The 23,920-nt window shown below is 46.5% G+C and overlaps 1 protein-coding gene and 1 pseudogene across 1 annotated transcript in view; one reads left to right on the top strand and one right to left on the bottom strand.

The window, feature by feature from the left end:
- LOC139373775 (electrogenic aspartate/glutamate antiporter SLC25A13, mitochondrial) overlaps positions 1-22,823 on the bottom strand; it is a 98,680-nt gene extending 75,857 nt beyond the window's left edge. The window contains 4 exon segments of the mRNA XM_071114755.1: positions 923-1,038; positions 8,052-8,194; positions 8,727-8,774; positions 22,741-22,823. Of these exon segments, the coding sequence (XP_070970856.1) occupies positions 923-1,038; positions 8,052-8,194; positions 8,727-8,774; positions 22,741-22,752 (319 nt within the window). The 5' untranslated portion in view covers positions 22,753-22,823.
- LOC139372743 (stathmin pseudogene) lies at positions 20,645-21,180 on the top strand (annotated as a pseudogene).
- Positions 22,824-23,920: the final 1,097 nt, after the last annotated feature.

Genomic DNA, 23,920 nt, shown 5'->3' with positions numbered 1-23,920 from the left:
CGGTGAAATGGTAGCTGAACGTGAGCGATAAACAGCAGCGTATGAGCATGTGTAATGTTTTTCATGCAATTTTCCACTTCTTGTTGCATCTCCTAGCGTAGCCACGGTAGCGTCGGGGTAGGCTATATTCATTAACCTTTCAGAAGGCAGAAAAACAACAGAGCTTTTAATTACCAAACCAGATACACCACGTCACTGATAAATAGTGTAATTGCTCCTTTTAAATATGAACATTTACATATGTGCATACATAATCAACCACAATGATCTTACTCCCTGCCGACTACCAACAATTAGAACGGAATTTACTTTCTCTCTGTTTGTGCCCAAGATATGTGCGCCGCATTTCAAATCAGTCCTAATGTGCTAATTTGGCATACATACAGAAGGCAAAATTAAGGTTGTTTAAATCAATTAGGGAAATGTGAATCACGTACAAATGTCTCCTCTTCTCACCTCTGGGCTTGGAGCCTTCTAGGTAATGGTCCCAATCACAAACACACTCCCCTCCTCTCCGACAGACAGACATGTCTTCTCCCCCCCCCCCACCCCTCCAAAACCAATATCTGTCATCTCCATAGGGGTGCTTACACTGTCACCTTCATAGGGGCTAAGGTTACTGTCATTGATTCTGATGGTTATATGTGACAATATTATTTTTTAGGTTATTTTGTTTTTTAGTAAAAGTGATGTCTTTTTACCTTTTCCAAAATAAAAAAAATAGAACATGTCCAATGAAATGTACTTTCAGTAAATAAAATAACTTATAGTGTACTTGAGAACAGCTTTAAGAATTCCTCCTTCACTTCAATATAATATCCTAGCTATATGTGTCCACATTGTTTTGTACTTCAGCGGTCACAAATCAAACCTGGGGGTTGGAAATAGAGCTGTCAATCAAATCAGAGGGAACGTTACGTACCGTAGGTGGCTGCTCCTTTGCCCGTCTTGTCGAACAGCAGGAAGGCAACCACGTAGAGAGCATCTGGGGCACAGAGGACCGACTCAAAGGCCACAAACTCCTGGAAGGAGATCAACCTGATGGAAAGAAAGAAAGAGAAAGAGAAAGAGAGAGAGAGAGAGAGAGAGAGAGAGAGAGAGAGAGAGAGAGAGAGAGAGAGAGAGAGAGAGAGAGAGAGAGAGAGAGAGAGAGAGAGAGAGAGAGAGAGAGAGAGAGAGAGAGAGAGAGAGAGAGAAAGACAGACAGACAGACAGACAGACAGACAGACAGACAGACAGACAGACAGACAGACAGACAGACAGACAGACAGACAGGAAGGTGAATGTTAGGATATCCTAAAGGTCTACAGATAACGAACGGCCTGTTCCACAATGAAAAAGCAGAGGACTATCAGTAAAACAAGCAAAAAAATGGATACAAACGTAGTAGTTTGTACTTGTTCATACTTGACACATTTTACAGCACGTGTAGTGTAATCATTAAGAGAGAACTATACAAGTTCCAATGTATAACACTGGGCTTTACTGGGTGACAAAACCAAACAACAGAACAGCCTATATGTCCATCTTAATTCAAGTAGGCCACTTCTCAGCTGAGTGAAATGTCCTAAATCCAATGAGTATGACTGTAGGAAAATAAAAACATTAAACAAGGTTTTGAAAGAACTCTGTTCTTCATGTCAGTATAGTGTGCCAGTCTGAGTTGGCTGCTATAACGTTGACGGGCAACTTTACACATGTAAAAAGGACTAAATATGACGTTTTACATTTCCCCCTCTGCCATTATAAACAGGTGTACAAGCACAAAGGGAGTTTTGAACGGATATCCTTTCACTATATTTCAGCACAAAAATATACATTTGTGCACAAGCCCAACAATGTATTAGGAAGGGTGAATTCTCTCTTGCTCTCTCTCTCTATCTCTCTATATTTGTCTTTCTTTTTCTCTCTCCCTTTCTCTCTCTCCCTTTCTCTTCTCAATCTTTTCACTCTCTCTCTCTCTCTCTCTCTCTCTCTCTTTCTCTTTCTCTCTCTCTTTCTCTCTCTCTTGATGTGTAGGCTACAGAATGTATGTGCCATTAATACCATTGTACTACACTTCTCTCTAATATGCCCACATCATCTATAACAAAGGGAGAATACACCAACTGATCCATGGGAGCCCTGGGGACCCCGGCGCAATCTAGTCTTAATTCATGCTCGGTTCAAAGTTGCCTCAAGTCCATTATGAATTTCACAAATGGATACTATAATTACGCAGGGTCAGTCCTAATGAGCAGTCCCCTGAGCATGCATCTGCAATCTATTTCAATTTCCAGGGGAGCGATGATTACATTTTTCTGGCTACTCTAATTAATTTTGTTACTGATGAAATTCAAAGATGGATTCATTTGGAATTTGTAGGCTTGTAGGCATGCTCTGCCTGCCTTACAGTATAGAAAAAACTGCCGTGTTGAAAAGTCAAGAGTAATTGTTATATTAACTAAGCGAGCTGACAGTTTTAGAACAGGGGCCTGTTGGTAGGGAGTGGGTGGAGGGATACAAAAGTGTGCTGCTGAGTCCATGCATCGGCTGTTAGAGGAAAGCTAACATATTTACAACTCTCGCGGCTGGAAGCATATTGAACGTTTAAAAGGAACATTTTCTCAAACATAACAATTACCAATTTGGAAGGTAATTTCATGAGTTACTGTTTGACAATAATACAGACGAGTGCAGGGGAGAAAAAAGATACTGTCTAAAATGCCTGAAATAAGACGAGGAAGTACAGTATGCATATCAGCTTACATTCATTTATGTTGTTAGCATTTCAGTATTTTTCTAGACATGGCTTATGAGCATTTTACTGAAACTTACACTGCTGTTGATTATCTGGGGTATGATGACATACACACACACACACACACACACAGTGGTGATTGTGCCAGGGATGAGGCTTATGATGGTTGATTAGCATTGCTATGACTACTACAAAACAATTACCCCCCAAAAAGAGAGGGCATCACTTTGCAATGCAGACTCCAATAATCAAATCAACCAACAGTATCTACCAACCATCAACTTATATGGCACGGGACCAGGTTTTTTCTAGGCATGTCCATGGTCTGGGTAAACAGTGCACAAACATTTGCATTTACGAACATGAGACTATGTTTCTGGGAAATGTAAGACGTACACAGTTAATGCTATACCACATGTACGGGATTGTTATTCACTTTAAATCTTAGTCTGAGAGTCAGAGGTCAACAAAGGTTGAAAGTGTATCTCTGTACGAAGTCAATGTGGAGGTAGACATCCTTGATGTCTTTGTTTGAGGGTGTCTATGAAAGTCTAGACTTTACTGTCATCTTCAGCAGCTAGCGAGGGTCTAGAACACTGTTTACAGCATAAACACTTGGGCGGATTAGGCTGGAGCGACAGCTTTTATCCCTGCTAGTAAAAGGAAAGACGATCCCTTCAATAAACCCCCTGTCCCTGCTATTGTCACTGACAGCCTTCCACCCAGAGGTGACTGCTGGCTAGCTGACTGACTGGCTGGCTAGCTGTCCGGCTGGTGGGCTGGATGCTTTGGGTTCTTCCAAGCAGACCACACCAAAATGCACATGGCTGGCTGGGAGGACTGCTATTTTCCCAGCATGCTCTCTTTACAAAGTTTTAACCCCAGAGACTAACCTCAGAGGGTTTGAAGAGGTTTCCATCGGAAAAAAAGAGAGAAAGAGAAAAATAAGTGTGTATGAGAGAGAGAGAGAGAGAGAGAGAGAGAGAGAGAGAGAGAGAGAGAGAGAGAGAGAGAGAACGAGAGAACGAGAGAGAGAGAGAGAGCGCGAGAGAGAGAGAGAGCGAGAGAGAGAGAGAGAGAGAGAGAGAGAGAGAGAGAGAGAGAGAGAGAGAGAGAGAGAGAGAGAGAGAGAGAGCGAGAGAGAGAGAGAGAGAGAGGGAGAGAGAGAGAGAGAGAGGGAGAAAGAGAGAGAGAGAGGAGGGAGGAAACATCTCTGACACATCTTTGAGACAGAAGTAGGGATGTCTACATGTGCTGAATGAGTAATTTGCAGACATAGAGAGGGAGTGTATCTATCTCAGCCAGCCAAGTCTGGGGAGGGTGAATAACAAGAGAGAAAAGTGATTTCCAGGCAGAGAGACTGTGATGGCTGTCAGTGAGTGTATCACCTGATTTACACAGTCACAGAGGGAGGCAAAGAAATGCATTACACTGTTTACGTACATCCAAACCCCCTCTACTCACAAAAACGATTACCCCGCCCTGACTCATCTCTGTGAAATGGAATCCTACCTGGGGTAAAAACAGAGGCAGACGCATTGGCAAGAAAAAAATGTATGCCGTATGCATATCCTGAAAAAGACTCTAATTTTAACTAGAGGGAGTATATCATAATATGATTGTGTAAGTGGCTTGTTTCCTTACTTTCTTTTTTGTCAGGGAGGTCACTCAACAGGTTCTTGCCAATACTTGAAAAACAATGCGTTCCTGTTATCCGTGAACATAAAAGGGGGTGATGTTGACACGCGTAGCCATTGTCTGTTCTCTCTTCCGCACTAGGCATAATCATCCATCTCATTGTCTAGTGAAATCAGAATGTCTTAAAAAAAGAAAAACGAGCTAAAACAAAATACATGACGACTAACCTACGATGCCAACTGTAAACAAAATGGAGGCATTCAAACAAAGGTTTCTGATTTCGTGGCTTTGATCAAACCATCAAAGCAGACATTTCTGCTTCCTTATCATTTGGTATCCCCTACCCACCACCCGACCACACCAAATGAAGTTCAGATACAGAGACCAAGCCATGGTTTCCTAATAGATTTATCCCTTAATAGCAGTTTTGCTGCAGCCATTTATCTAGCTAGCAAAGCCACACAATGCAGGAGTGCTGAATGGCATGGGCAATTACAGTGCATGTGTGCAGCCAGCCTCCACTCCATTTTAAAGCAGGCTTTCATAATGTGAGCAACATGACCGCATGCACTCTGCTCTTTGCCGGAGCCCAGGTGGTTGCCATGGCAACACACTTTTTCTTTTTGACTTACCCTAACATTTTATTGCCCGTCATTATGTATCATTAAAAACATACATATTAATGCAAAACACAGGGGTGATGGGGGTTAAGGGGAGATGGGGAAAGATGAGATGAATTAGGGTACAACAACCAACAGGAGGAACAGAACAACACCTGACAAAGGGCCTTTGAGGATTTCTAAGAGTTTATTTTTGAAACATAATGAATCAAATAAATAAGTGGTAAATAAATTCATCATGAGCTAAAAAAAAGTATAATATTTGGGTTGCATCCTGTGCATTAGAAAATAAGGGCTAGGCCCTATCTATAACCCTAGCAGTACTCCAGGCCCTATCTATAACTCTAGGAGTACTCCAGGCCCTATCTATAACTCTAGGAGTACTCCAGGCCCTATCTATAACTCTAGCAGTACTCCAGGCCCTATCTACAACTCTAGCAGCACTCCAGGCCCTATCTATAACCCTAGCAGTACCCCGGGCCCTATCTATAACCCTAGCAGTACTCCAGGCCCTATCTATAACCCTAGCAGTACTCCAGGCCCTATCTATAACTCTAGGAGTACTCCAGGCCCTATCTATAACTCTAGGAGTACTCCAGGCCCTATCTATAACTCTAGCAGTACTCCAGGCCCTATCTACAACTCTAGCAGCACTCCAGGCCCTATCTATAATCATAGCAGTACCCCGGGCCCTATCTATAACCCTAGCAGTACTCCAGGCCCTATCTATAACCCTAGCAGTACTCCAGGCCCTATCTATAACCCTAGCAGTACCCCGGGCCCTATCTATAACCCTAGCAGTACTCCAGGCCCTATCTATAACCCTAGCAGTACTCCAGGCCCTATCTATAACCCTAGCAGTACTCCAGGCCCTATCTATAACTCTAGCAGTACTCCAGGCCCTATCTATAACTCTAGCAGTACTCCAGGCCCTATCTATAACCCTAGCAGTACTCCAGGCCCTTTCTATAACCCTAGCAGTACCCCGGGCCCTATCTATAACTCTAGCAGTACTCCAGGCCCTATCTATAACCCTAGCAGTACCCCGGGCCCTATCTATAACCCTAGCAGTACTCTAGGCCCTATCTATAACCCTAGCAGTACTCCGGGCCCTTTCTATAACCCTAGCAGTACTCCAGGCCCTATCTATAACCCTAGCAGTACTCAAGGCCCTATCTATAACCCTAGCAGTACTCCATGCCCTTTCTATAACCCTAGCAGTACTCCAGGCCCTATCTATAACCCTAGCAGTACTCCAGGCCCTTTCTATAACCCTAGCAGTACTCCAGGCCCTATCTATAACCCTAGCGGTACTCCAGGCCCTATATATAACTCTGGCAGTACTCCAGGCCCTATCTATAACCCTAGCAGTACTCCAGGCCCTATCTATAACCCTGGCAGTACTCCAGGCCCTATCTATAACCCTAGCAGTACTCCAGGCCCTATATATAACCCTGCCAGTACTCCAGGCCCTTTCTATAACCCTAGCAGTACTCCAGGCCCTTTCTATAACCCTAACAGTACACCAGGCCCTATATATAACTCTAGCAGTACAAAAGACCATATCTATAACTCTAGCAGTACAAAAGGCCATATCTATAACTCTAGCAGTACTCCAGGCCCTATCTATAACTCTAGCAGTACTCCAGGCCCTATCTATAACCCTAGCAGTACTCCAGGCCCTTTCTATAACCCTAGCAGTACCCCGGGCCCTATCTATAACTCTAGCAGTACTCCAGGCCCTATCTATAACCCTAGCAGTACCCCGGGCCCTATCTATAACCCTAGCAGTACTCTAGGCCCTATCTATAACCCTAGCAGTACTCCGGGCCCTTTCTATAACCCTAGCAGTACTCCAGGCCCTATCTATAACCCTAGCAGTACTCCAGGCCCTATCTATAACCCTAGCAGTACTCCATGCCCTTTCTATAACCCTAGCAGTACTCCAGGCCCTATCTATAACCCTAGCAGTACTCCAGGCCCTTTCTATAACCCTAGCAGTACTCCAGGCCCTATCTATAACCCTAGCGGTACTCCAGGCCCTATATATAACTCTGGCAGTACTCCAGGCCCTATCTATAACCCTAGCAGTACTCCAGGCCCTATCTATAACCCTGGCAGTACTCCAGGCCCTATCTATAACCCTAGCAGTACTCCAGGCCCTATATATAACCCTGCCAGTACTCCAGGCCCTTTCTATAACCCTAGCAGTACTCCAGGCCCTATCTATAACCCTAACAGTACACCAGGCCCTATATATAACTCTAGCAGTACAAAAGACCATATCTATAACTCTAGCAGTACAAAAGGCCATATCTATAACTCTAGCAGTACTCCAGGCCCTATCTATAACTCTAGCAGTACTCCAGGCCCTATCTATAACTCTAGCAGTACTCCAGGCAATATCTATAACCCTAGCAGTACTCCAGGCCCTATCTATAACCCTAGCAGTACTCCAGGCCATATCTATAACTCTAGCGGTACTCCAGGCCCTATCTATAACTCTAGAAGTACTCCAGACCCTATCTATAACTCTAGCAATACTCATGGCCATATCTATAACTCTAGCAGTATTCCGGGCCCTATCTATAACTCTAGCAGTACTCCAGGCAATATCTATAACCCTAGCAGTACTCCAGGCCCTATCTATAACCCTAGCAGTACTCCAGACCCTATCTATAACTCTAGCAATACTCATGGCCATATCTATAACTCTAGCAGTACTCCAGGCCCTATCTATAACTCTAGCAGTACTCCAGGCCCTATCTATAACCCTAGCAGTAATCCAGGCCCTATCTATAACTCTAGCAGTACTCCAGGTAATATCTGTAACCATATCTGTAATCCAGGCCCTTGGTATAACCCTAGCAGTACTCCAGGTTGTTGTTGTAACCAACCTTTAGCTAGGCATAAAGCCTGGAGTTTTTCCTGGTCAGGGCCTGTATTCACAAAGCTTTGTGAGATGGTTAAAAGGCCAAACTGATCCTAGATCAGCACACATTCTCTGATACGCTTTGTGATACGAGCCCTGGTCGTCTGTCCATCATACCCACCCATCTTTCTTCTGGTCCACCACCCCAGCCAGCAGTGAGGTGGCCTCGTCAGACAGCCTGATGTCAGTGTGTGCATAGAGAAACCGGGCCACAAAGTCCTCTGGAGACATGAAGGCCTCATTGTTCTTCTGGATGCTGGCATACTGCAACAGCACACACACACACACACACACACACACACATAGAGACAGACGGACGGACAGACAGACAGACAGACAGACAGACAGACAGACAGACAGACAGACAGACAGACAGACAGACAGACACACATAGAGACAGACAGACAGACAGACAGACAGACAGACAGCATCATTGATTTGTTAATAAGTGATCTATTGGTCAAGAAAGACACTGACGCTGACTGTTTCAATCCTTTGGGCAGACACCTAACTTGCGATCATTCACACGTAACTCAAGACTTTAATAGGCATAAATCATGCAATGATGTCAATGGTAGAAATTCAAGCTGTGTGCAGGGATCTCAAGTTAGGATTCAGACCTCAATGGAGAAAACCAGAAATGTGCTATTCTCTTGTTTTTGTGACTTGAACCAGAAGAAGCCTACAAATAAATGCAATATTAGTAGTGGCTTTCCAGTACACGAAGTTGGCTTGTATCCAGTGAGCTAAGGAAATGTTGTTGATCCATAGGCAAATTGATTCTTACACAACTGACCTTTATGAAAATAGCTTTCAGCTCAGTAGGGTCAGCCCTCTTTTGTCCCTGGAGAAAGAAATTACATACACATTATCATCACATAATCAACAACCAAGTTCTGTGGTAATAACCTGAAACGAATACACTTCTTTAATTTACAATTCTGTTGAAGCACTCATTAAAGCCCTCTTGGGTGTCTTCACCTGCACACCATCTTATCTGTTTTTTATCTGCACTGTTATTTTTAATCCCAGGCCCCTGTCCCCGCAGGAGGCCTTTTTCCTTTTGGTAGGCCATCATTGTAGATAAGAATTTGTTCTTAACTGAGTTAAATAAATAAGTAAAAATACAAAATAAAATGGATAGGCCTATAGGCATAGGCTACTAGGATAATGTTATGTCTTGTTACAGTAAGATGTTTTCCCCACTTTGCAATAAAAGTAAGACACGCTAATCTTGTACTTATAATAACATCCCCCTGTTAAACTGTTAATAATTACGTAGGAAAAAAAAGAAAAAAAATGTATTAGGATATGCAGCATTACTGAGACCTTTGATATTTATGACTCAATGAATTCCTGAATGTCTTCATTTTAGTTTTATGCTTTTCAACTTAAAAAAACAAAAAGAGCACAATAGCTCTTTTTGTTTATACCTTTCATAGTAGACATTCAGTGGCTTGTGAAAGTATTCACCCCCCTTCACATTTTTCCTGTTTGTTGACTTACACGCTGGAATTAAAATAGATTTTGGGGGGATTTGTATCATTTTATTTACACAACATGCCTACCACTTTTAAGATGCAAAATATGTTTTATTGTGAAACAAACAAGAAATAAGACAAAAAAATGAAAAACTTGAGCGTGCATAACTATACACCCTCCATACCATCTGAATACGCCCAGTACAGCAATGTCTTCAGCAAAATCAAGGCCTCCACTCTGCCACCACATCGCCCAGGGGACTGTGCTACTGACTTACTCCCTGAAGGGTCCCCATCAAAGGGCCGAGTTTACCCCCTATCTATCCCGGAAAATGAGGCAATAGAGAACTACATTGATGAAACACTCAAACGGTTTCATTCGTCCTTCTTCCCCGGCTGAGTCCAGCTTCTTCTTCTTGGAAAAAAGGACAGTGGTCTCCGATCATGTATTGATTAACGTTCTCTGAATGATGTCAAGAACCGTCTTCCTCTGATCCCAGCAACCCTTGAACAAGTGGACCGCGCCAACATCTAAACAAAACTCGACCTGCAAAGTGCATATAACCTTGTCCGTATACGTGAAGGCGACGAATGGAAGACAGCCTTTATCACCGCACGAGGGCACTACGAATACCTGGTCATGCCCTATGGCCTTACTAACGCCCCCGCCATCTTCCAATCCTTTATGAACAAGGTTTTCCAGGATATGATCAACAGCTTTCTCATCGTCTACATTGATGACATCCTGATTTACTCCCTAAAGGAACACATACAGCATGTGCAAAAGGTACTTTAACAGCTCCCTGACCATAACCTTTATGTGAAGACTGAAAAGAGCACCTTCCATGTAAACTTCCTCGGGTTCGTACTGACACCTGGAGGGGTCAGCAGATATGAGAACAAAGTCCCCGCCATCAGTAACTGGCCCAAACCCACCCCCGCTAAGGAACTCCAACGTTTCATTGGGTTCTCCAACTACTATCGCCGGTTCATTCGAAACTTCAGTTCCACTGCCGCTCCCATCACTGCCCTTACCAGCCAAAAAGAGCCGGACCCTTCAATGGACTGATACAGCCCTGAATATTTCCAACAACTTGAAATGTCGCTACAGCTCAGCTCCTGTCCTTCTCCAACCTGATCCGACCCTTCCTTTCACCCTGGAGGTGCTTCTGAAGTAGGAGTAGGAGCCATACTCTTTCAGCGGGTGGGAACACCTCCAAAATCACATCCCTGTGCCTTCTTCTCCCGGAAGTTATCCTCCGCTGAGAGGAATTACAATGTGGGGAACAGAACTCCTCGCCATCAAGCTGGCCATCGAGGAGTGGCGCCACTGGTTGGAGGGCGCACAACATCCTTTTCTCTTCCTAAAAGATCATTGTAATCTGGAATATATCAGAGGGGCCAAGAGGTTAAACTCCAGACAAGCCTGCTGCGCTCCTCTTCACACACTTTCATGTTACTTACATCCCTGGAAAGAAACGTAAAAGCTGATGCTCTCTCCCGCCAGTTTGACCTTCCGACCAGTAAGTCCGGTCCTACACCCATTCTTCATTCCTCTTGCATTATGGGGCCGGTACAGTGGGAGGTTCACTCTGCCATACAAGAAGCCCTCACCTCAGACACAGCTCCTCCTGAGACACCAGCTGGGAGGAGTTACGTACCAGCAGCTGTTAGGCCCCAACTGATGCAATGGTGTCACATCTCCTTTGGGTCAGGACATCCGGGCATTACACAAACCACCAAACTTCCAGCCCGAAAGTTCTGGTGGTCCTCACTGGCATCTGACGTAAGGGATTACATTCTCTCCTGTCCATTCTGCGCCCAAACCAAAAGCCCTCGTTATCTCCCTTCCAGTATAAGCTTCAACCTTTGCCAATCCCTCACAGACCCTGGTCCCACATAGCTGTTGACTTCATCACAGACCTTCCTGAATCTTCTGGTAACACCACCACCACCACCATTTTTCAAAAATGTGTCATCTGGTTCCTCTTCCTCATTTACCTAACACCATGGAATTGGCTGAGTGTAAGTTCCAGCAGGTGTTCCGTCTTATGGGATCCCGGAGGACATCATCTCTGACCGCGGGCCCCAGTTTGTCACCTGGGTGTGGCGAGCCTTCTGTGACCCGACCGGGGGTCGCCCTCAGCCTCTCAGGTACCGTCCCCAGACCAACCGGCAGACGGAACGCCTGAACCAAGAAATAGGGAAGTACCTCCGCCAACAATATTCTGCCTTTCCACACGACTGGAGTCGGTATATGGCCTGGGCCGAATATGCTCAGAACTCACTCATGCATTCATCCCTCCGCCTTACTCTGTTTCAGTGTGTACTTGGTTACCAACCCCCCATGTTTCCCTGGGAGGTGGAGCCTGGTACTGTCCCAGCTGTCAACGACTAGTTTCGGCGTAGTGAGCGGGTATGGGAGACCGCTCACCGGCATCTGCAGGAGGCCTCTAATGCCCAGAAACGCTTTGTCGACAGACGCAGCAGACCTACGCCACTCTTTCACCCCGGACAATGTGTGTGGTTCTCTACCAGAGACATCTGCCTCCCCTGCAAACAGTTCTGTCCTTGTTTCATTGGTTCCTTCAAGATAACACTATCACGTACCACCTCCAGTTACCCCGTCAGTATAAAATCTCCTCGTCCTTTCATGTCTCTGTTAAAACCGGTCACCTACAGTCCTCTTCATCCTCTTCATCCTCCAGTCTCAACCAGCAGTGCACCAACACCGTTGTACGTCGGAGGGGAACCCTCCATTAGGCCATCCTTGATTCCAAATACCTGAGAGGTCGCATCCACTATCTAGTGGACTGGGAAGGTTATGGGCCAGAAGACCGGTCCCGGGTCCCCAACCAGGATATCATCAACCCAGAGATAATTCAGGCATTCCACAGTGATGGTCCCGCTCCCCGACCTCTGGGTCGACCCACCCCCCTGAACAGACCCACTGGACATCAGCCTCGACGCAGAACATCGGGTCAGTTCACAACCTTGTCGAACCAGCCTGACCTCGCCCCTGAGGTATGCGGCCGCCTCTGCTCCCACGCCCACTCCACCCTCCGGTGCCGTTGGGTCGTCAGGAGTATTCATTACAGGCACATCTAGCCACTGGGATTATTGCCCTTTCTTCAAGGCAAAACTGCTCCAGCTCCTTCAAGTTGAATGGGTTCCGCTGGTGTACAGCAATCTTTAAATCATACCACAGATTCTCAATTGGATTGAGGTCTGGGCTTTGACTAGGCCATTCCTAGACATTTAAATGTTTCCCCTTTTAAACCACTCAAGTGTTGCTTTAGCAGTATGCTTAGGGTCATTGTCTGCTGGAAGGTGAACCTCCATCTCAGTCTCAAATCTCTGGAAGACTGAAACAGGTTTCCCTCAAGAATTTCTCTGTATTTAGCACAATCCATCATTCCTTCAATTCTGACCAGTTTCCCAGTCCCTGCTTCTGAAAAACATCCCCACAGCATGATGCTGCCACCACCATGCTTCACTGTGATGGTATTCTCAGGGTGATGAGAGGTGTTGGGTTTATGCCAGACAGTGTTTTCATTGATGGCCAAAAAGCTACATTTTTGTCTCATCTGACCAGAGTGCCTTCTTCAATATGTTTGGGGAGTCTCCCACATGCCTTTTGGTGAACACCAAATGTGTTTGCTTATTATTTTTTTTAAGAATTGGCTTTTTTTATGACCACTCTTCCGTAAATCCCAGCTCTGTGGAGTGTACAGATTGAAGTGGTCCTATGAAAATCCAAACCCGCTGTGGAAATTTGCAGCGCCTTCAGTGATCTCAGCGATCACTGCCTCATTGCCTGCATCCGTAATGAGTCTGCTGTCAAACGACCACCCCTCATCACTGTCAAACGCTCCCTGAAACACTTCAACGAACATGCCTTTCTAATCAACCTGGCCTGGGTATCCTGGAAGGATATTGACCTCATCCCGTCAGTAGAGGATGCCTGGTTATTCTTTAAAAGTGGTTTCCTCACCATCTTAAATAAGCAGGCCACATTCTAAAAATGTAGAACCAGGAACAGATATAGCCCTTGGTTCACTCCAGACCTGACTGCCCTTGACCAGCACAAAAACATCCTGTGGCGTACTGCATTAGCATCGAATAGCCCCCGCGATATGCAACTTTTCAGGGAAGCTAGGAACCAATATACACAGGCAATTAGGAAAGCAAAGGCTAGCTTTTTTAAACAGAAATTTGCATCCTCTAGCACAAACTCCAAAATGTTCTGGGACACTGTAAAGTCCATGGATAATAAGAGCACCTCCTCCCAGCTGCCCACTGCACTGAGGCTAGGAAACAATGTCACCGCCAATAAATCCACCATAACTTAGAATTTCAATAAGCATTTTTCTACGGATGGCCATGCTTTCCACCTGACTACCCCTACCCCGTCAACAGCCCTGCACCCACCTCCCCACAGCAACTTGCCCAAGCCTCCCCATTTCTCCTTCACCCAAATCCAGATAGCTGATGTTCTGAAAGAGTTGCAAAATCTGGACCCCTACAAATCAGCTGGGCTAGACAGCTCTTTATAAAATTATCCGCCGCAATTGTTGCAACCCCCTATTACTTGCCTATTCAACCTCTCTTTCATATCGTCTGAGATCCCCAAAGATTGGAAAGCTATCACGGTCATCCCCCCCCTCTTCAAAGGGGGAGACACTCTAGACCCAAACTGTTACAGACCTATATCGATCCTACCCTGCCTTCGAAAGGAAGGTCTTCGAAAGGAAAGTTAACAAACAGATCACCGACCATTTCGAAACCCACCATACCTTCTCCGCTATGCAATCTGGTTTCCGAGCTGGTCATGGGTGCACCTCAGCTATGCTCAAAGTCCTAAACAATATCCTAACGGCCACCGACAAGAGACAATACTGTGCAGCTGTATTCATCGACCTGGACAAGGCTTTCGACTCTGTCAGACTCAACAGCCTTGGTTTCTCAGACAGAGTTCAGTGTGTCAAATCGGATCTCTGGCCGACTCTTTTCTCTGTATACATCAATGATGTCGCTCTTGCTGCTGGTGATTCTCTGATCCACCTCTACGCAGACAACACCATTCTGTATACTTCTGGCACTTCTTTGGACACTGTGTTAACTAACCTCCAGACGAGTTTCAATGCCATACAACTTAAATGCAAGTAAAACAAAACGCATGCTCTTCAACCGATCGCTGCCCTCCCGTCCAGCATCACTACTCTGGACGGTTCTGACATAGAATATATGGACAACTAGATGACTGGTTAGATTGTAAACTCTCCTTCCAGACTCACATTAAGCCTCTCCAATCCAAAAATACATCTAGAATTGGCTTCCTATTTAGCAACAAAGCATCCTTCACTCATGTTGCCAAACATACCCTTGTAAAACTGACTATCCTACCGATCTTGGACTTCGGCGATGTCATTTACAAAATAGCCTCCAACACTCTACTCAACAAACTGGATGCAGTCTATCACAGTGCCATCCGTTTTGTCACCAAAGCCCCATATACTACCCACCACTGTGACCTGTATGCTCTCGTTGGCTGGCCCTCGCATCATATTCGTCGCCAACCCCACTGGCTCCAGGTCATCTATAAGTCTTTGCTAGGTAAAGCCCCGCCTTCTCAGCTCACTGGTCACCATAGCAGCACCCACCTGTAGCACGCGCTCCTGCAGGTATATTTCACTCGTCACCCCCAAAGCCAACTCCTCCTTTGGCCGCCTTTCCTTCCAGTTCTCTGCTGCCAATGAATGTTCCATTCATTGGCAGCAGAATTGCCAAATTTACTGAAGCTGGAGACTCATATCTCCCTCACTAACTTTAAGCATCAGCTGTCAGAGCAGCTCATAGATCATTGCACCTGTAAATAGCCCATCCAACTACCTCATCCGCATATTGTTTTTTGTTTTTTTGCTCATTTGTACCCCAGTATCTCTACATGCACATTCATCTTCTGCACATCTATCACTCCAGTGTTTAGCAATTAAATTATAATTACTTCGACACTACGGCCTATTTATTGCCTTACCTCCCTAATCTTACCTCATTTGCACACACTGTATAAAGATTTTTTTTATATTGTGTTATTGACTGTATGTTTGTTTATTCCATGTGTAACTCTGTGTTTGTGTCGCTTTGCTTTATCTTGGCCAGGTTGCAGTTGTAAATGAGAACTTGTTCTCAACTGGCCTACCTGTTTAAATAAATGTAAAAAAATATTTTTGGTCTCTTTGTTGCCTCTCTGATTAATGCCCTCTTCGCCTGGTCTCTGAGTTTTGGTGGGCGGCCCTCTCTTGGCAGGTTTGTTGTGATGCCATATTCTTTCCATTTTTATTAAATAATGGATTTAACGGTGCTCTGTGGGATGTTCAAAGTTTAGGATATTTTTTTTATAACCCAACCCTGATCTGTATTTCTCCACAACTTTGTCCCTGACCTGTTTGGAGAGCTCCTTGGTCTTCATGGTGCCGCTTGCTTGGTGGTGCCCCTTGCTTAGTGGTGTTGCAGACTCTGGGGCCTTTCAGAACAGGTGTGTGTGTGTATACTGAGATCATGTGACACTTAGATTGCACACAGGTGGACTTTACTTAACTAATTATGTGACTTCTGAAGGTAATTGTTTGCACCAGATCTTATTTAGGGGCTTCATAGCAAAGGGGGTGAATACATACATATTGTTTTTGTGACCCCAAAGTGTCCAGTCCCCACCCCCCCCCCCCCCCCCCCACGAGTACTCTGGAGCACAGCCTCCCGCAATGCTTTTGGGACCCCACCTGCCACCTCTCCTCTCCCGTAGCTGACTCCTTCCATGCCCGCTGTAGCACGCCATCAGCCAGCCGCAGTCTCACAAACTTTGACCACAACCATTTGGTCGCGAGTGAGAGCGCTGTCACCTCTTCCCACAGTGGCCTCCCCTGCGCCTCTACCCACTGTAACACCGGCTGTAGGTCTGTGTCCCGTCCCTGCTGCTGCCCCCATTCAGCCACGTCGACAGTCTGCAGCTCACAGCAGACAGGCCCGCTCGCCCGACACACTGTGGCACAGACCCCCTCTGCACACAGTTCTCTCTCCCGTCCCTCTCTCCACTCACAGTGGAGGCAGCCGCCTGCAGTACAGGACCGACGGGACATGGCGTTGGAGTGGCGTGCCCCTGCCCTGTGCACTACTGTGAAGTCATACGGCTGAAACTCCTCCAACCAGTTAGCCACCTGCCCCTCTGGCTCTCTGAAAGACATGAGCCACTGGAGAGCAGAGTGGTCAGTCCTTACAGTAAAGGGCTGGCCACACAGGTAGTACTTGAAGTGTTTGGCGGAAGCCACAACAGCAAGGAGCTCCCGCCGGGTGACACAGTAGCGGCGCTCATGTTTGTCAAATGTTTTGCTGAAGTACGCCACCACTCTCTCCCCCTCTGGCCCCACCTGGGCCAGCACCCCACAAAGGCCCACATTGCTTGCGTCTGTAACCAGGATAAAGGGCAAGGTGAGGTCAGGGGGGGCGAGCACGGGGGCCTCGATCAGTGCAAGTTTGAGGGTGTTGAAGGCCTCCTCACACTCCACTGTCCAAGTGAAGGCCTTGTCCTTCGGCAGCAGGCGGTTCAGGGGAGCAGCGACGCTTGAGAAGCCCCGTACAAACCTCCTGTAGTACGAGGCCAGGCCCAGGAAGCTCTTCAGCTGACGCTGGTCGGTGGGGGTGGGCCAGTCTCGGACAGCCCCCACCTTGTCCTCCATGGTGCTGATCCCCTCCTTCCCCACTCGGTGGCCCAAGAAGGACACCTCTCTCCTCATGAAGTGGCACTTTCGGGGTGGAGCTTCAGACCTGCGGCAGCCACCCTCTCCAGCACACGCCGTAGCGCCCCCAGGGCTGACTGGAAGGAGCTGCCATGGGCCAGGATGTCATCGAGGTATACTAGACACTGCTGTCGGGGGATGCCATCCAGCACCCTGTCCATCAAACGCTCAAAAGTAGCTGGAGCTTTGCACAGGCCGAAGCACAGGACCTTGAACTGCCAGTATCCTCTGTTAGTGGAGAATGCAGTTTTGGCTCTGGCCTCTGGGGAGAGGGGCACCTGCCAGTAGCCACTGCGGAGGTCTAGTGAGGAGAACCAGGAGGACCCCTTAACCAAGTCCAGCGACTCATCGATACGTGGTATGGGGTATGAGTCCTTCCTGGTTACCTCATTCAGCCGCCTCTAGTCCACACAGAACCTCAGCTTGCCCCCCTTCTTCGGAACCATTACGACTGGCACCGCCCAGGGGCTGTCTGGGGGCTCGACGAAGTCTGCCCGCTGCATCTCCAACATAGCCTTGTCTGAGCCTCCTGGCGTGCCCGCGGGATACGGCGGGGACGCATCTTTATTGGTCGAGCAACACCTGTGTCAATCTCATGCTATACCAGATGAGTCTGACCCACCTCCTCCTCACTCAGCGCAAAGCTGTCTCTGAATTTAAACAGCAACTGCCACAACCGTTCCTGCTACTCGGGGTCAAGACCAACACAGTTCCTCCCCCATATCTCCCTCACTGCAGACAGTGTCCTCTCCTCTCCCATCTGGGGTTAGCTGGGCAGGGGGGGCGTGGCCCGGGCTCACAGAGGGCTGTGTCATGGAGGTAGTTGGGGGAATGTAACACACAGCCGTAGATGACAGGGGGGCTGGGGAAAAGTCACACACAGATGTGGGGGAGGGGGTGCAGCCATGAGTCTGCTGTTTTAACTGTTGGAGTAAAGGGTTTGTTGGGTTGAGTGAATGTGACATTAGGGGGGGCCATGGTGACTGCCGGCCCTCCCTGGAAGCTCAGTGTGCCCCCATTTAGGTCTAACTGGCAGCCTGTGCTCAGAAAAGTCCAACACCGGTATACAAGGGTCCTGCACAGCTGCCACCCACACAGGATGACGCACAGTCCTGCCCCCTACTGTCAGAGTCATTAGTCCCTTCCCTTTCATGGCTGCCAGCTCACCTGTGACTGTGCGGAGCTGCACAGTTGTGGGCTCACACTGAGTCCAACCTGGCACAATATCTGGCCTCACCAGGGTTACTGTGGACCCAGTGTCCACCAGGGCAGAGCAGGGCACCCCCTCCACAGTGACAGGGACATGACAAAAGTCCCCAACACAGGTCTGGCCCACCACAACAGGCTCCATCCACTTGCCCTCGTCTGCTTCTGGGGGAAGTGGAGCCTTGCTTCCCCGTCTGTACCGGTGGGCTCCTCCTGAAGAAGATGGTGGTTGGGATAGAAAACCAGGGGTCCGCACTAAAAAAAAATCAAAAATCACTACCCGGTCTATGCGGACCCCGAGCCGTTTCCCTGAGCTCTGGGGGACATGGGGCAAACTTGACTCAGATGGCTGGCTGGCCACAACCCCAGCAGACCCTGGGACCAGGGCGTGTGTTTCGTGTCGCCTGTAGTGACACAGCAAGAATGAGTTCTGTCATTTCAGCCACCCCATGCAGGCTTTTCCGTCTCCCTGCACCCCCACAAAAGCCCCAGCTGAAGCCCCAGCCCACACCAGTTCCCTCTCCAAAGCCATCTTCAAGGCTATCTGCAATGACTCAGGATGAGCCAGCTGGGTCTGTATGCGCAGCTCCGTAGGAGAGAGCTTCTGTATGAACTGGTCCCGTGCTAGCTGGCTCTGCACGGAGGGGGGCATGTGTGCATATGCCAGCCGAGAGAGGCTCTCAATGTCACTAGCTAGCACCCGTAGAGGCTCTTCAGGCTGCCTGTGTCTATTACTCAGTTCGGATCGCAGTGGCCCGGGCTGTACACACTGTCCATAGCGCCTCCTCAGTGCTCCCACTAAAGCACCATAATCACGTCTGTCCTAGGGGCTAATCATTATTAAACAGGCCAGAGCGTCATCCGTGAGGCATAAAGCCAACTGCAGTGCCCTTTATTCATCCGACCACTCCCTAAAATGAGCTAACAGTTCAAACTGAGCAAAGCTTCCCAATCCGCCTTACCGGAATACTTCAGGGTCTTAACAGATACGGACGCAGCCGGGAACCGGGCGCCGCCATGTTTGTTTACATCCTGAGCCCCAGATTCCTTGTCCCGCCGCATCGATGTCACCACTTCGGTCCGCCCACCAAAATCCGTGCGAAGCACAGTCGACGAAGGACTCATGCACGCTTCAGCCGCCATCACTCTAACGTCCTCACTCAAGCGGCCTCTGGGCTCCGACGCCCTGGCGATCTCCTCAGCCAGATCCTCCGACGTCCATGCACACGCACCTCCTTGGCCATAATCTTCCCCTACCTCCACTTCACTTTCGGATTCCCTCTAAGCATTTTCAACCCCCGTTCTCACCTACGTTAGCTAGCCACAGAAGTCAGCTAGCTAGCTGGCTAACTTTTATCAACGTTTTTACTTCTGACACCAATGTAATAACCTGACTAGATCATAAAGGAACAATTGTCAGACAGAGGATTGAGTTTACGAATTGACGGTTTATTAACCCAACTTTACACATGCTACTGTTTGGCCGTAGCCCACGCCAAATAAATGAAAGATACCACACAAGCCAACCGTGACCTTCTCTTGTGAAGGCCAGACGTAAGAGGAAGAACAATGGCTAAACCTGGTCTTAACTTCCAATGCTCGATCCCCCTGCCCAACCCCCCTCCACGCCACTCCGCCAACCACCAGGATGCCCGTCATCAGAACATTCCAGGCATTCCCGTGATTGGCAGATAGCAGGTTGATTGGCATGTCGTTCCCCGCGAACACTGGTAAGTACAACACAACCCACTAATAGCCTAACACATAACACACCACTGTCTGTGCAGGTTGCTACAATATGCACACACCACTTTTCCGTTTTTTATTTTAAAGCATTTTTTTTTCTTTTTTTCACTTCACCAATCTGGACTATTTTGTGTATGTCCGTTACATGAAATCCAAATAAAAATCTATTTAAATTACAGGTTGTAATGCAACAAAAGAGGAAAAACGCCAAGGGGGATGAATACTTTTGCAAGGCACTATAAGTCTCAATGACGATGTGCAAATGTCACCTGTATCATTTGACAATGTTAAGATTCAACAGGTCAATATTGCTGTCTTTATATGGAATTATTATATGAAACGGGGCTGTACATAATAATAGGAGATTCAGCTGTGAGTTTATAAGTTATTACATTTTGGGGGGAGGGAACACTTTCTTCATTCAAAAACGTGGCTCGAGGCAGATGACGGCACTAGACACAGGGCACAGAAAATTTGCAGCTAAAGTCTGGCTGCTGAGGAGGAGTTAGTTTCACTGTTTGTGAAGGTACATTGACTCTGTCCACTGCTGAAATGGCCTCTTCCTGCGGAGATATACTGGTTAAGGAGATTGACAAACGTGCGTCTGGCTAGGTGTTCGAGGTGATCCTAGGAGCTCCAGCTCCAGACGCCAAGGGAGAGTTCCCCCTTTCTCCCCCCAAGAAGAAGGACCTGTCCCTGGAGGAGATCCAGAGGAAACTAGAGGCTGCAGAGGAGAGGAGGAAGTCCCATGAAGCGGAGGTTCTGAAACACCTCACTGAGAAGCGGGAGCACGAGAAGGAGGTGCAAAGGAAAGCCATGGAGGAGAACAACAACTTCAGCAAGATAGCAGAGAAGAAGCTTAACCAGAAGATGGAGGCTAACAAAGAAAACAAGGAGGCCCTTCAGGCAGCCATGAGTGAGAAGTTCAAGGAGAAGGACAAGAAACTGGAAGAGGTGCATGCTAAGAAGGAAACCAAAGAGGGCGGTGCCGAGACATCAACAAACTGAACAGTTCAGTCTATGGGGGAATTGTATACTATAGGGTTTTTTACGTATCCAAAGATTGATTTATATTTATTTGATGGCCAGTATTTTTGTTCCCTGCCACCCACTTTATGAAGAAAAATAAGTTCTCCCCGTTTGTGAATTTAGCTTCTCTGCTATAAGTGTACTTGCTATAGTTTTACATGTGGATATTGGTCTCCTTGTTGCTTCTACTCCACGGCTGTCTAAATGTTACTAGCCTTCAAATCCTCAATTCCTTTCAAATGGCATTGGAGGATAGGATCCAAGGCAATATCCTTATACCACCAATGAAGCTTTGAGAGATGAACGAAAAGAGGAAGCAAGGATTTGACTTCTAGTAATTGTTTCATACACAGCCCATGTCTTTGGATATGTAGCTTTTGTCATGGCAGCTTCTGACCTAATGAAAAATAGCCGTGGACGTAGTTGTCCTCTAAGGAAGCATGTGCTGTGCATAGGCCCTCGACATGATCTCTCTATTCCATAGTGCCGCCTTGGAACAGTGTCCCCGTGTATCTCACACCTGACTGTTCATAGCACTTATTGATCACTGTTTGTTAACATATTGATTGGTTTCACCTTTTCTCACAGCATCAGGTGTCGTATTGCAGCTTTTGTTGTTCAGAGATCTGCTAGTCTTGTTCTTTAAAAAACTAGGGCTGATATGGCATCCTGATCCTATTACACTACCCAAAAGTAGTGCACTATATGGAATAGGGTGCCATTTCAGACACACCCTAAATCTAATCTTTGTGCCACTGCAGATTTTAGGCGTTTGTAATGTGGAGTTTTGTCTCAAAGCACGACTTAGTGCTGTTGTAGGGCAATAAAGTAACTTTGCCAAACTTTGAATCATCTAGGATGTTACTGGAAGTGGGTCTACACATGGAATGCAAAAGAGGAATACACTTTGGATTCTTAATAGATGTTACTAGTTGACTTAACTGTTGTACTAAAAAATACATTCATTTATTAATTATTTTTTTATTTTTTTAAGACACGTGCCTAATCTACATTGTAGAATTTGATCACGTGAATTAATAACTGGCCCCAGTGGAGCGAGCAACAATAGAAGCCTTATATTACTGTAGTGTATGTGTACGGGGAGAAGCTCATGTAGCATTATGCTAACCAAGGTTACTAGGCTACAGCCGGCTTTAAATCAATGACATGCTAATCAGCCGGCCACACGGGACGTGGGGAAAGGGAGGGACAGAGACCACTGGTTTCACTGACAGGTTGGTCTGATAACCGGCTTCCGCATAGTGCATCACAGGGAAAAGATGCATCCCATTACAACCTTGACTTCTGCAAGTAGCCCCGTCCTCCTACACTGTAAAGCCAAATGTCATTGCCACTGGCTAATGTTAACCTCGAACATCCTCTTAGCAGGCTAACTAGTAGCTAGCTGGCTAGCCATCTATCAATAGATGGGGGGGAGGCAGTATGTGAGAAAGTCTTCCCTGCGTTCGAAGGTGTCGTTATCTATTCCGACATTGTCTAGTTCACCTACTGACAAAAACTGTATTTTTTTTCCTCGAAAAGGTGAGCTTACCTTTGCAGCCATAGCAAGATTACTGTCAACCAACCAAGCCCACTGACCAAGCAAACCCGGTAATTTCCTTTTGCGTGACGACGTTCCCATGGAAATCACGCGCGGTTGTCTAACGGTGCAGTGAATAGAGGAGATCAAGGCAGCTAAAGTGTTCACGTGGTATGGAGTGGTAGAGAGGTAGTCAGTGGCAGGCATCGTTATGTAACCATCCATATTACTAACCATCCGTATTACAGTCTATTCATATTACATGAATACGCTGTTACTACACAGGTATTAGAGTAAGGTGTTGGCAATCATTCCTTATTTCAAAGTTCTCTGTCTTTCTTATGAAGCTTATCATCATCATAAGATCTCTGTATCCTCCCAGTACACCTATACTAGGATATGACTGACATTGGCTCTGTGCCTACACAACCTATGACGCATTTAGTTAAACATGATCTGATACTATACATTTTGGTAATAGGCTTATGTACCTTTCCTGGCTGCCATTGAGTGAAGAATGTAAAAACCTTGTTCCATCCATATCTATGTACAGTGCCTTCAGAAAGTATTCACACCCTTAAGTTTTTCCACACTTTGTTGTGTTACAGCCTGAATTTAAAATGTATTAAATTGAGATTGTGTGTCACGGGCCTACACACAATACCCAATCATGTCAAAGTGAAATTGTTTTTAGAAATTATTACAAATAAATAAAAAATTAAAATATTAAATGTCTTGAGTCAACTCCTTTGTTAAGGATAGACTAAATAAGTTCAGGAAGAAAAAAGGTGCTTAACAAGTCACATAATAAATTGCATGGACTCTGCGTGCAATAATAGTGTTCAACATGATTTTTGAAAGACTACCTCATCTGTACCCCACACAATTATCTGTAAGGTCCCTCAGTCGAGCAGTAAATTTCAAACACAGATTCAACCACATAGACCAGGGTCTTCCAATGCCTCGCAAAGAAGGGAACCTATTGGTAGGTAGCTAAAAAATAAAAAAAACAGACATTGAATATCTCTTTGAGCAAGGTGAAGTTATTAATTACACTTTGGATGATGTCTCAATACACCCAGTCACTACAAAGTTACAGGTGTCTTTCCTAACTAAGTTCCCAGAGAGGAAGGAAACTGTGCAGGGATTTCACCATGAGGCCAATGGTGGCTTTAAAACAGTTACAGAGTTT

Source organism: Oncorhynchus clarkii, chromosome 18, assembly GCF_045791955.1.
Source record: "Oncorhynchus clarkii lewisi isolate Uvic-CL-2024 chromosome 18, UVic_Ocla_1.0, whole genome shotgun sequence".
Taxonomy (NCBI): Eukaryota; Metazoa; Chordata; class Actinopteri; order Salmoniformes; family Salmonidae; genus Oncorhynchus; species Oncorhynchus clarkii.
Note: the sequence above shows the minus strand (reverse complement) of the source record. Positions and strands in the feature narration are given on the sequence as shown.